Source organism: Triticum aestivum, chromosome 1B (assembly GCF_018294505.1).
Source record: "Triticum aestivum cultivar Chinese Spring chromosome 1B, IWGSC CS RefSeq v2.1, whole genome shotgun sequence".
Taxonomy (NCBI): domain Eukaryota; kingdom Viridiplantae; phylum Streptophyta; class Magnoliopsida; order Poales; family Poaceae; genus Triticum; species Triticum aestivum.
This window is the reverse complement of record NC_057795.1, coordinates 462,320,028-462,334,722: the sequence shown is the minus strand read 5'-3', so window position 1 is coordinate 462,334,722 and position 14,695 is coordinate 462,320,028. Positions and strand designations below refer to the sequence as shown.

Below are 14,695 nucleotides of genomic sequence, written 5' to 3'. Positions count from 1 at the left end.
AGCATGATGAACATGGATCCTTCCTCTTCGATTCATCTGTCCAAAAAATGCCAAACGCCTGGAAACCATTCCCAGATGTTTTCCCGCTTCATCCGTAACGTGTAGTACCGCGTTAGGTCAACCCTAGCACTACATATTGCCATATCATGCATCATGATGCACTTGTTTGATTTATATTTATTATTTCTTCCTCCTCTTCTCTTCGGTAGACACAGAGACCGACACTGCTCCCGAGATCGACTACACTCCTGATGATCAGCCCCTTTATGCAGAGCTTCCAGGCAAGCAAAACTCACTTGATCATTCCTATATCGCCAGTTCCTTCTCTCTCATGCTTGCATTTGATTTTGCTACTGTATTTGTATGATCCTATTCTGATGCATAGCCTGATTTTGTAACCTGCAATTGTTACCTTACCTCCTTATTGTATATGCTTAGTATAGGTTGGTTAGTGATCCACCAGTGGCCCCTCAGCTTGTCCCTGTTGCCCCCGATTTACCACCAATGACTCGACCAACGTGATCGATGTACAGAGCCCAACACATCACATCACACCCCTTAGTTGTATGGCACTTCAGGGTTACTATCGAGTGGCGAGGGTGATACCTCGTATAGCACTTCTAATGACATCGCTGTGGTGTAGTTAATCGATCGTGGTTTAAGGAGGGTGATTCCTCCTTCACCACTCCCGATAATTACTCTGTTGTCCAACACATGAAGAGTGAACCCTCGAGGGTGATTCCTCCAAGTTCACCTTGATGGTTACATCAAGTGGAATCCATCGAGGGTGATTCATCGGATTTCCCCGTTGGTGTTATGGACACACGGTTACTTTGACTTTACCATAGAACCATGATGAAGTCAGGCCGGCCCCGAGGGGTACCTGTGAGAGAAATGTGAAGTCGGATTCACCGTGAGGGTACCCACTAGTGATGTGGAGTCGGGTTGACCTGGAGGGAACTCGCGAGATAACTATGTGGCACAGTCGGGCATTCTTAGCCCTTGTCGTAAGGCTGGGAGACGGGGCGATGGGACCATATATCGTGGATCATTGATCGTTACCGCGCGCTGCCAAGACACTAACAGTTTGGATATGTGATCCGAGTAGGCCTCTAGCCTCTTCGCACTGACCATCACGCGGGAATAAGTATGGACACTCTATGTCGTACGTTTCTCTAAAAGCTCTCTGGACGTCAATGATTGTGCGGCACACGTCCGTGTGGTCCGCGTAAGCACCTGCTTTGTATAAAGAGGTAGTCAGGACTGATCCCAGCCGTCCACGTAATGTGCAGGACTGCAAAGGGCGATGGGCCCAAGACCCCCTGCACGCTTAGGATGTAGACCGGCGTGTTGGCCTCTCCGTTGAGCCTAGGTAGGACTACGATGTGTCAATCAGCGAGGCCGGGTATGATCTGATGGTGTGCCCGGCCGGAGTTAATCGTGCGTGTTAGGTAAGTTTGTGCATCCCTGCACGAAAGTTAATCCATTCGAATAGTTGTGTCCACGGTAATGGGCGCTCGAAGTTGTATCCCAATTGATAAAACTAGAACTGGATACTGGAGATGTTAAATGGATATGATGGCTCCGGGATTGCTTTCTCGCAGAGAGTCGAGAAAGGATCTCTGGGCGTTAATGTTACAATATACTTATTAATTGTGCTATGCTAATCTGCACTCTTCTAATACTTCAAGATGCTAGTCTTCAATAGGCTAGACTTTCCCTTCTCTTCTGGCATTTCTGCAGTTCAGTTCAAAGATATAGCCCCATTCCTTTGATACTAATGCATACTTTGTTTAGATTTGATGTAAGTCTTGCGAGTATTTTGGATAAGTACTCACGGTTGCTTCGCTATCCCCTTTTTCCCCTATACCCGATTGTTGCGATCAGATAACGGATCCCAGGAGCTAAATGCCACACCACCGACGACTACCAATACCCCGAGGGTGCCTACTACTACGTGGAGGCCGCCCACGACCATGAGTAGTTAGGAGGCTCCCAGGCAGGAGGCCTTACTTTTTCGATCGTTGTTGATGTTTGTGCTAGCCTTCTTAAGTCGGACTTGTTTACCTTATGTCTGTACTAAGATAGTGTTGCTTCCGCTGACTCGTTTGTATTCGAGTCCTCGAGACCCCTGGCTTGTAATATAAAGCTCGTATGACTTTAATTTGTGTCTAGAGTTGTGTTGTGGTATCTCCCCGCGAGTCTCTGATCTTGATCGTGCGCATTTGCGTGTATGATTAATGCATGATTAAGTCTGGGCATCACACTCTCCTAACAAATAGAAAGGTACATGTCCTTGACTGGGACAATCACAAGTACATCAAATTTCCGTGGATTTTGCCACAAGTTACAAAAATGTATCTAGCTCTAAAAAAACAAACCCCTTAAACCTGAACATGACAGCACAACAGAGATCATTCATGCGTGTGTGTGCAGTAATTCCACGAAAAAATAATTAAAAAAGGCAAAATAGTAAGTCATCCCAGTTAATCACAGTACAAAAATCGTGGGAACAAAATAAGAACGCGGCAGGGAATTTGGGGCTGCATCAATTTGCCCATGCCCCAGAAAGTCGTCGGGCCATTGCTGCCCCTGTTTTGTTCGCTTGAAAGCTAAATCCGTCTCTGTTCAAGAATCGGAGAGGTTCAGCGTCGATGCCGACGGCTCTATTTAATCGCAACCGCGGCCGTGAGTCGGCAACATCTACTCGCTACTCGATTCCTCGCGCGGGTGGAGGTAGCTCACTCATGGCCAGGGCCAGGACCGCGATGGGTCGATGCCTTCGCCGCCGCCGGCCGCGGGCGTCCCGCCGCGACGACCGGATCAGCGCCCTCCCCGACGATCTCCTCCTTTCGGTCCTACGCCGCCTCGACATCCGGACGGCGCTCGGCACCGCCGCCCTCTCCAAGCGCTGGGCCCGCCTCAACCGTGAGCTCCCAGTCCTCAACTTCAGTGTCGAGGGCATGCTCCCGCCGCGCTACCACCGATGGGTCCAGCTCTGCCGCGGCATCGGGGAAGCTATTTTTTTCCAGTACGAAAGGCACGCAATGACACGGGAGCTCATGCCCAATATCACAAGGTACGAGCACCGGGCCATGCGCGCCCTGACCAGGTCCGTCGAGAGCTTCTTGGGCACCGTCGCTCGCCGGAGGAGGGTCAATAGGCTCAGGGTGGAGTTCTTCGTCACCCACAACACCGGCTGCCTGAACCAGCTCATCGCGGAGGCCGTCGACGCTTGGGGGGTGGACGACCTCGAAGCTGTTGCCAAGCCAATCTACAATCAACCAGGAGCAGTCCACACCTTTGGCAGCCATGGCCTGTGCAAGGAACCCAGCGCGGCACGCCTGCAAAGCCTCAAGCTTGGAGGCTGCGTGCTCCCGCCGTTGCACGAGTACGGCGCGCTCACCACGCTCGTCCTGCAAGACATACCGGATTCGACGCCCGAGGCAGCCTACGAGGGCGTCTTCACCTCGTGCCTGCAGCTGCAGGTGCTGCACCTCATCTCCTGCAGGTGCAGCGGGGGCAGGGGCGTGGTCGTGGACGCCCCCATGTCGAAGATCAGGGAGCTCGTCGTGGACAGGTGCAGGTTCAGACGGATACGCCTGAGGGCTCTTCCTAGCCTCGAGAGCCTTGCCTCCGAGGGAATCATAGTGCACTTGGAGGAGTCCACCTCGTTTCCCTGTCTCAGGAAATATAACCTCACCTTGTGCCTCGGTATGACAATGCAAGGATTTCGCCAAGCTCTAGCGCAGCACCTGAAGATAGAGCCTGAAACGTTTCTTCGACGCATGCCGGGCATAACCAGCCTGATTCTCAGGCTCACTGGGCCTGACAGATGGATCGTGCCGTCGAGCCCCCCATCGCCGCCGTTGTTACCGAACCTGAGGAGGCTGCTGGTCGCCGATGTGCCTTCATCCTGGGATGTCTCGTGGCCCCGTCTCCTCCTCGAGACGGCGCCTTCCCTGAAGACCCTCCACGTCCACATCGCAGCTTGCATAGAAGAGAAGCCCGGTGATGAGATACCCTGGCGACCCACCATGGTTCGGCACCATCATCACTTGGAGGAGTTTGTGATGGTTGGTTATGAGGGAACAAAGAGGCAGGCCTACTTCGTCAAGTTTCTCATGGGAGCGTGCACGGTGTTGCGCCATGTCACAATGTTAAGGAACGGGCATGCTCGGAACAAAGGGCACTGGGACTGGGAGTTGGTGACACATCAACATTTGTGGACCGACGAGGAGAAGGACGACACACTGAAGCACATCATGGATGGGGTTTCTTCCTCGGCTGCCCAAGTTCAACTAGTTTTAGGCTGAGTTTTCTCATGTTTGTGCCTTCCCTGAAACCGTCTAGTAATGCACATGCTTCTTTGTAATCTATATTCGATTTGATGGAATTTATAATCTCATACTCCCTCCGTCAGGAAATACTGTCATCAAAATGGATGAAAAGAGATGTATCTAAAACTAGGACGCCGATAACGCTCACACATGTGGGCGTTAAGGGGTCTGCCCACACAGTTTTTGTGATGTTTAAGAGGATCAGCCCACACGCCTACGTGTGGGCAAAACAAGTAATGCCCACACGCCTTTTTTTTCTGGCGGTCCCTCTCACATGCCTGCATGTGGGCAAAATAGATAACGCCCACACGCCCGTACGTCAGGCCTCCTACCTTATGGTCCCGCACGCTCCGCGTGACAGTCACCAGCGTCCCCGCAGTTGCCATGGTCTGGACCATCTTCCATGTTCATTTGACTGTAGTTGCCATGTCGCTGAACTACAGTTGCCATGTCGGACAACTACAGTTGCCATGGTTGCTCAACTGCAGTTGCCATGTATGGTCTGGTCTACTGCAGTTGCCATGATTTCAAAACTTTAGGAGTTGCCACCTACTAAAACTAGGCAGTTGAGAGGGTTGCCATGTGCTCACAAGCACGCTAGGGCAGTTGCCATGTAAAAGGAAGAGTTGTCATCTGCTTACGTGCACACTAGGCAGTTGCGATGTACCATGCAAAAACACATGGCAACTCGGGTAAAAGAGAGTTGCCATCTGCTTACGTGCACACTAGGCAGTTGCCGTGTACCCTGCAAAACACATGAAAACTGACATGTTCGGGTAAAAAAAATAGAGTTGTCATCTGCTTATAAGCACACTAGGGAAGTTGCCATGTACACTGCAAAACACATGGCAACTAGCAGCTTGGGTGTGGGAGAGGAGACGGGCGTGTGGGCGAGATGGTAAATGCCCACACACCAGCCCTTATGCGTGAGTGAAAATTGACGTGTGGGCGAACTGCTAAACGCCCACACATTGGCCCCTCGTGTGGTGAAACGGGCGTGAGGGCAACCGGGTGAATGCCCACACACCAGCCCTATCCTACGTGGCACCACAAACATGCCAAGATTCGTGCACCCACAAACAGACGCGGATCCATGCGTGTGGGCGAGATGCAAACGCCCACACATGTGGGCGTTAGTGTTTCCGTAGAACTAATATACATCTAGATACATCCCCTTTTATTTATTTTGATGACAAGTATTTCCGGACGAAGGGAGTATTAGTTATTACACTCGAATATTGTGTTTGTTGGTTGTGGTTTTTTCTAGTGCTAAGTACTGTCATCCTATTCGTATGCATTATACATTCACAAGCTCTAGACTTTTGCTTCGCAGCTTGTCTCTTGTGTGCCTTTCATGTTTGGCTTGACTCATTCTTTTACTCAGTTGTAAAATAGATATTTGTTTGCATAACAGACTTGGTGCATAAGTGTAAGATGTGGCATATGTACTCTCTCTATTATAATAGCTGGTCATACAAAGTCTCCTTTTCACATACCATTATTAAATCAAGAGTTATTTAGCCAAAACCATCACACTTGAGGCTAGGATAACAACTTGGTACCACATTCAAGCCACGGCACAAGAAACCACCAAAAATGTGCCTAATACGTAACGCGGAGCACTGATACTGAAATTTGGTCGTGAAAACAGCGAAATCGAAAGGTGGGGCCCGCCTGTCAGGCTGATGTAGCGTGCCTATGTGGACAATTTGCTGAGTTGGATGAGGGTCCCACCTGTCAATGACTCAAGTGTTTACCTCTTTCACCTTTTTTTTATTTCTCTTTCCATTTTCTCATGGGCATTTCATCAAACAGCCTATGGGCATGTCGTCAGTGGCACCATGAACAGGTGAGGCCGCGCGGCAGCGCACCGGGGAGCCGGCCGATGCAGCCGTGGCAAGGAGACGTCATGGGTGGCGCCCATGGTGGTCTTCTATGGCTGTCAAAGCGACGGTGGGCACGGGCGCAAAGGACGTTGATGTGGTACCAGGAAGCCGATGGTGGACTCGCGGCCGCGGCCGGAGATGCCCTCCACATCGCGCTCCAACACAGGTGCGGCCAATGCCTGCCTACACACCGCCGCGGTGCGACCGAATGATGTACAACAGCTCTGGCGCCGCCCATGCGTGCTCCACTGGGCGCCCATGGGGCCCGATGTGCATCTGCCGACATTAGCTTGAGTAGGATGACCCATGTAGGAGACGACTCAGGGCGCGACCCGATGCTTCTTTCGCCGCTAGCCATTGGTCGCGCCGCCAGCCACTGGTCGCGGCCCGGTCGGCCACCAGCCACTGGGGCCCGACACTACATCCGCCTTGACTCAGGGCGGCGGTGCGGGAGGCTATGGTCATTTCTTTTTTACAGGAGGAAGAAAGAGGGGAAGAAGAGATGCATCTAACAGGTGGGGCTTTGGGCCAGCTCAATCAATTATCCACATAGCCAGGCCATGCCAGCCCGATTGGTGGGGCCAAGTTGTCAGTTTCGTTGTTTTCACGGGCAAATAAGACAATCAGTGCTCTGTGTTACGCATTAGGCGCACTTTTGGTGGTTTCTTGTGCCCTGACTTGAATGTGGTACCATCCTAGCCCCAAGTGTGGTGGTTTTGAATAAATAACTCTCAAATCAAATATTATAGCCCTCTTATGATATAGTACAACATTGGTTGCTCTAGCACTCAAGTTCTCTGTGTCGCTAAATAGTTGCTTAACACTTATTATTGCTACTATTTCAAATACGATTTTCTAGCCGTCGTATCGTGCTTTAGATATGCCTGCATCTATCCTGGTACGTGCAATTGGTCCGATCATATTTATTACCATGTTTGCCTTTTTCAGTTTCTCTATTAAGCATCCCATCTATATGTTTTTGCCATGATAATTGACTTTCCTGTGTTCAGATGCATCATCTAACACTTCTAGGCATAGCTGCCCGCCACGTCGGCCCCGCTCGAGGACGACCAAGCACTAACGGTCGAGGGCTTTGACCGTGCCTTCAAGGACAACAATGACAACCGAGGACTGCGGGAAATATGCCCTAGATGCAATAATAAAGTTGTTATTTATATTTCCTTATATCATGATAAATGGTTATTATTCATGCTAGAATTGTATTAACCAGAAACTTAGTACATGTGTGAATATATAGACAAAACACGGTGTCCCTAGTATGCCTCTACTTGACTAGCTCGTTAATCAAAGATGGTTATGTTTCCTAACCATAGACATGTATTGTCATTTGATGAACGGGATCACATCATTAAAGAATAATGTGATGGACAAGACCCATCCGTTATCTTAGCATTATGATCATTACAGTTTTATTGCTACTGTTTTCTTCATGACTTATACATGTTCCTCTGACTATGAGATTATGCAACTCCCGAATACCGGAGGACCACCTTGTGTGCTATCAAATGCCATAGCGTAACAGGGTGATTATAAATATGCTCTACAGGTGTCTCTGAAGGTGTTTGTTGGGTTGGCATAGATCAAGAGTAGGATTTTCACTCCGTGTATCGGAGAGGTATCTCTGGGCCCTCTCGGTAATGCTCATCACTATAAGCCTTGCAAGCAATGTGACTAATGAGTTAGTTACGGGATGAAGCATTATAGAATGAGTAAAGAGACTTGCCAGTAACGAGATTGAACTAGGTATGATGATACCGACGATTGAATCTCGGGCAAGTAACATAACGACGACAAAGGGAACAACGTATGTTGTTGTGCGGTTTGACCGATAAAGATCTTCGTAGAATATGTAGGAGCCAATATGAGCATCCAGGTTCCGATATTGGTTATTGGTTGGAGATGTGTCTCGATCATGTCTACATAGTTCTCGAGCCCGTATGGTCCGCATGCTTAACGTTCGATGGCGATTTGTATTATGAGTTATGTGTTTTTGATGACCGAAGTTTGTTCGGAGTCCCGGATGGGATCACGGACATGACGAGGAGTCTCAAAGTGGTCGAGACATAAAGAATGATATATTGGACGATGTTATTCGGACACCGAAAGAGTTCTGAGAGGTACCGAGTAAAAATGGAGTGCCGGAGGGGTTACCAGAACCCCCCCCCCCCCGGGGGGAAGCAATGGGTCATCATGGGTCATAGGGGAGAGAGATAACAACCCACAAGGGGGTGGCACCCCCCCCTCCCTTGGAAGTCCGAATAGGACTAGGGGAGGGGCGCGGCCCCCATTTTCCTTTCACTCTCCCTGTCCCTTCCTTCTTCCCCCTTCCACCAAAGGGAATCCTACTAGGACTTGGAGTCTTAGTAGGACTCATCTATCTTGGCGCGCCCTACAGGGCTGGCCGGCCTCCCCGTCTCCTCCTTTATATATGGGGGAAGGGGCCACCCCAAAGCAGACCAAGAGTTCTCTTAGCCGTGTGTGGTGCCCCTTTCCACAGTTTACCACCTTGGTCATAGCGTCGTAGTGCTTAGGTGAAGCCCTGCGTGGATCACATCATCAACACTGTCGCCACACCGTCGTGCTGACAGAACTCTCCCTCGACTCTCTACTGGATCAAGAGTTTTAGAGACGTCATCGAGCTGAACGTGTGTTAAACACGGAGGTGTTGTACGTTCGGTACTTGGATTGGTTGGATCGTGAAGACGTTCGACTACATCAACCGCGTTAACTAACGCTTCCGCTTTTGGTCTATGAGGGTATGTGGACCCAATCTCCCCCTCTCGTTACTATGCATCTCCTAGATAGATCTTGCGTGATCGTAGGAATTTTTTTTGAAATTGCATGCTACATTCCCCAACAGTGGCATCAGAGCCAGGTCTATGCATAGATGATATGCACGAGTAGAACACAAAGAGTTGTGGGCGATAATAGTCATACTGCTTACCACCAACATCTTACTTTGATTCGGCGGTATTGTTGGATGAAGCGGCCCGAACCGACATTACATGACCGCGTTCATGAGACTGGTTCGACCGAGGTGCTTTGCACACAGATGGCTAGCGGTTGTCTGTTTCTCCAACTTTAGTTGAATCTAGTTTGACTACGGCTGGTCCTTGTTGAAGGTTAAAATAGCACACTTGACGAAAAATTGTTGTGGTTTTTGATGCGTAGGTAAGAATGGTTCTTGCTAGAAGCCCGTAGCAGCCACGTAAAACTTGCAACAACAAAGTAGAGGACGTCTAACTTGTTTTTGCAGGGCTTGTTGTGATGTGATATGGTCAAGACATGATGTGATATAAATTGTTGTATGAGATGATATGTTTTGTAATAGAGTTATCGGCAACTGGCAGGAGCCATATGGTTGTCGCTTTATTGTATGAAATGCAATCGCCATGTAATTGCTTTACTTTATCACTAAGCGGTAGCGATAGTCGTAGAAGCAATAGTTGGCAAGATGACAAGATGTTGCGATGGAGATCAAGGTGTCAAGCCGGTGACGATGGAGATCATGACGGTGCTTTGGAGATGGAGATCAAAGGCACAAGATGATGATGACCATATCATGTCACATATTTTTGATTGCATGTGATGTTTATCTTTTATGCATCTTATTTTGCTTAGTACGACGGTAGCATTATAGGATGATCCCTCACTAAATTTCAAGGTATAAGTGTTCTCCCTGAGTATGTACCGTTGCTACAGTTCGTCGTGCCGAGACACCACATGATGATCGGGTGTGATAAGCTCTACGTTCACATACAACGGGTGCAAGCCAGTTTTGCACGTGCAGAATACTCGGGTTAAACTTGACGAGCCTAGCATATGCAGATATGGCCTCGGAACACTGAGACCAAAAGGTCGAACGTGAATCATATAGTAGATATGATCAACATAGCGATGTTCACCATTGAAAACTACTCCATCTCACGTGATGATCGGACATGGTTTAGTTGATATGGATCACGTGATCATTTAGATGACTAGATGGATGTCTATCTAAGTGGGAGTTCTTAAGTAATATGATTAATTGAACTTTAATTTATCATGAACTTAGTCCTGATAGTTTTTGCATGTCTATGTTGTTATAGATCAATGGCCCGTGCTACCGTTCCCTTGAATTTTAATGTGTTCCTAGAGAAAGCTAAGTTGAAAGACGATGGTAGCAATTACACGGACTGGGTCCGTAACTTGAGGATTATCCTCATTGCTGCACAGAAGAATTACGTCCTGGAAGCACCTCTAGGTGCAAGGCCTGCTACAGGAGCAACTACGGATGTTATGAACGTCTGGCAGAGAAAAGCTGATGACTACTCGATAGTTCAATGTGCCATGCTTTACGGCTTAGAATCAGGACTTTAAAGACGTTTTGAACATCATGGAGCATATGAGATATTCCAACAGTTGAAGTTAGTATTTCAAGCAAATGCCCGAGTTGAGAGATATGAAGTCTCCAACAAGTTCTATATCTGCAAGATGGAGGAGAATAGTTTTGTCAGTGAACACATACTCAGAATGTCTGGGTACCATAACCACTTGAGTCAGCTGGGAGTTAATCTTTCTAATTATAGTGTCATTGACAGAGTTCTTCAATCACTGCCACCAAGCTATAAAGGCTTCGTGATGAACTATAATATGCAAGGGATGGAAAAGACTATTCTCGAGCTCTTCGCAATGCTAAAGGCTGCAGAGGTAGAAATCAAGAAGGAGCATCAAGTGTTGATGGTTAACAAAACCACTAGTTTCAAGAAAAAGGGCAAAGGGAAGAAGGGGAACTTCAAGAAGAATAGCAAGCAAGTTGCTACTCCCGGGAAGAAGCCCAAGTCTGGACCTAAGCCTGAAACTGAGTGCTTCTACTGCAAAGGGACTGGTCACTGGAAGTGGAACTGCCCCAAGTATTTGGCGGATAAGAAGGATGGGAAAGTGAAAGGTATATTTGGTATACATGTTATTGATGTGTACCTTACTAATGCTCGTAGTAGCGCCTGGGTATCTGATACTGGTTATGTTGCTCATATTTGCAACTCAAAACAAGGGCTACAGATTAAACGAAGATTGGCTAAGGACGGGGTGACGATGCGTGTTGGAAATGGTTCCAAGGTCGATGTGATCACCATCGGCACGCTACCTCTACATCTACCTTCAGGATTAGTTTTAGACCTGAATAATTGTTATTTGGTGTCAGCGTTGAGCATGAACATTATATCTGGATCTTGTTTGATGCGAGATGATTATTCATTTAAATCAGAGAATAATAGTTGTTCTATTTATATGAGTAATATCTTTTATGGTCATGAACCTTTGTTGAGTGGTCTATTTTTGTTGAATCTCGATCGTGGTGATACACATGTTCATAATATTGAAGCCAAAAGATGCAAAGTTGATAATGATAGTGCAACTTATTTGTGGCACTGCTGTTTAGGTCATATTGGTGTAAAGAGCATGAAGAAACTCCATGCTGATGAATTACTTGATTATGAATCACTTGGTGCTTGCGAACCATGCCTCACGGGCAAGATGACTAAGACTCCGTTCTCCGGAACAATGGAACGAGCTACTGACTTATCGGAAATAATACATACCGATGTATGCGGTCCAATGAGTACTGAGGCTCATGGCGGGTATCGTTATTTTCTGACCTTCACAGATGATTTGAGCAGATATGGGTATATCTACTTAATGAAACATAAGTCTAACACATTTGAAAAGTTCAAAGAATTTCACAGTGAAGTGGAAAATCATGGTAACAAGAAAATAAAGTTTCTATGATCAGATCATGGAGGCGAACATTTGAGTTACGAGTTTGGTCTTCATTAGAAACAATGTGGAAAAATTTCGCAACTCATGCCACCTGGAACACCACAGTGTAATGGTGTGTCCGAACATCGTAACCATACTTTATTGGATATGGTGCGATCTATGATGTCTCTCACTGATTTACCCAAGTTGTTCTTTCTTAAAGTTTGGGGCTGTGATGCTTATGTGAAAAAGCTTCAACCTGATACGCTCAAACCCAAATCGGAGAAGTGTGTCTTCATAGGATACCCAAAGGAAACTGTTGGGTACACCTTCTATCATAGATCCGAAGGCAAGATATTCGTTGCTAAGAATGGATCCTTTCTAGAGAAGGAGTTTCTCTCGAAAGAAGTGAGTGGGAGGAAAGTAGAACTTGATGAGGTAATTGTACCTTCTCCCGAATTGGAAAGTAGTTTATCACAGAAATCAGTTCTAGTGATTCCTACACCAATTAGTGAGGAAGCTAATGATGATGATCATGAAACTTCAGATTAAGTTACTACCGAACCTCGTAGGTCAACCAGAGTATGGTCCGCACCAGAGTGGTACGGTAATCCTATTCTGGAAGTCATGTTACTAGACCATGATGAACCTACGAACTATGAGGAAGCGACGATGAGCCCAGATTCCGTGAAATGGCTTGAGGCCATGAAATCTGAGATGGGATCCATGTATGAGAACAAAGTGTGGACTTTGGTGGACTTGCTCGATGATCGGCAATCCATAGAAAATAAATGGATCTTCGAGAAGAAGACTGACGTTGACGGTAATGTTACTGTCTACAAAGCTCGACTTATCATGAAAGGTTTTCGACAAGTTCAAGGAGTTGACTACGATGAGACCTTCTCACCCGTAGCGATGCTTAAGTCTGTCTGAATCATGTTATCAGTTGTTGCATTTTATGATTATGAAATTTGGCAAAATGGATGTCAAAACTGCATTCCTTAATGGATTTCTTAAAGAACAGTTGTATATGATGCAACCAGAAGGTTTTTTCGATCCAAAGGGTGCTATTAAAGTGTGCAGGCTCCAGGATCCATTTATGGACTGGTGCAAGCCTCTCGGGGTTGGAATATACACTTTGATAATGTGATAAAAGCATATGGTTTTGTACAGACTTTTGGAGAAGCCTGTATTTACAAGAAAGTGAGTGGGAGCTCTGTAGCATTTCTAATATTATATGTGGATGACATATTGTTGATTGGAAATAATACAGAATATCTGGATAGCATGAAAGGATACTTGAATAAGAATTTTTCAATGAAAGACCTCGGTGAAGCTGCTTACATATTGGGCATCAAGATCTATAGAGATAGATCAAAACGCTTAATTGGACTTTCACAAAGCACATACCTTGATAAACTTTTGAAGAAGTTCAAAATGGATCAGTCAAAGAAAGGGTTCTTGCTTGTGTTACAAGGTGTGAAGTTGAGTCAGACTCAATGCCCGACCACTGCAGAAGATAGAGAGAAAATGAAAGTCATTCCCTATGCTTCAGCAATAGGTTCTATCATGTATGCAATGTTGTGTACCAGACCTGATGTGTGCCTTGCTATAAGTATAGCAGGGAGGTACCAAAGTAATCCAGGAGTGGAGCACTGGACAACAGTCAAGAACATCCTGAAATACCTGGAAAGGACTAAGGATATGTTTCTCGTTTATGGAGTTGACAAAGAGCTTGTCATAAATGGTTACGTCGATGCAAGCTTTGACACTGCTCTGGATGACTGTAAGTCACAATTTGGATAAGGGAAGCGTGTACATTGTCACACTCCCCGCCCTCCAAAGGTGCCTAGAGGACGGGCCAGACGCAGCAGAGTGACGCCCCAGGAGCGGATTCCCCACGAGCAGGGGGACAAGATACGGCCATCTCGAGGCACATCGTATTTATATTGAATGGTGGACCTGTCAGTTGGTGCAGTTCCAAGAAGAGCGTCGTGGCGGGATCTACGTGTGAAGTGGAGTACATAGCTGCTTCGGAAGCAGCGAATAAAGGAGTCTGGATGAAGGAGTTCATATCCGATCTAGGTGTAATACCTAGTGCAACGGGTCCAATGAAAATCTTTTGTGACAATACTGGAGCAATTGCCTTGGCAAAGGAATTCAGATTTCACAAGAGAACCAAACACATCAAGAGACGCTTCAATTCCATCTGCCATCAAGTCGCGGAGGGAGACATAGAGATTTGCAAGATACATACGGATCTGATTATTGCAGAGCCGTTGACTAAGCCTCTTCCACGAGCAAAACATGATCAGCACCAAAACTCCATGGGTGTTAGAATCATTACTTTGTAATCTGGATTATTGACTCTAGTGCAAGTGGGAGACTGAAGGAAATATGCCCTAGAGGCAATAATGAAGTTGTTATTTATATTTCCTTATATCATGATAAATGTTTATTATTCATGCTAGAATTGTATTAACCGAAAACTTTGTACATGTGTGAATACATAGACAAAACATAGTGTCCCTAGTATGCCTCTACTTGACTAGCTCGTTAATCAAAGATGGTTATGTTTCCTAACCATAGACATGTGTTGTCATTTGATGAACAGGATCACATCATTAGAGAATGATGTGATGGACAAGACCCATCCGTTAGCTTAGCATTATGATTGTTACAGTTTTATTGCTACTGCTTTCTTCATGACTT

General features: G+C 46.7%; 1 protein-coding gene across 1 annotated transcript; it reads left to right on the top strand.

The window, feature by feature from the left end:
* The first annotated feature begins 2,719 nt into the window (after positions 1-2,719).
* Positions 2,720-4,347, top strand: LOC123092680 (uncharacterized). Its single transcript, XM_044514503.1, has one exon. It carries the CDS (start codon positions 2,748-2,750, stop codon positions 4,314-4,316), a length of 1,569 nt encoding a protein of 522 aa, XP_044370438.1. The 5' UTR covers positions 2,720-2,747; the 3' UTR covers positions 4,317-4,347.
* The last annotated feature ends 10,348 nt before the right edge of the window (positions 4,348-14,695 follow it).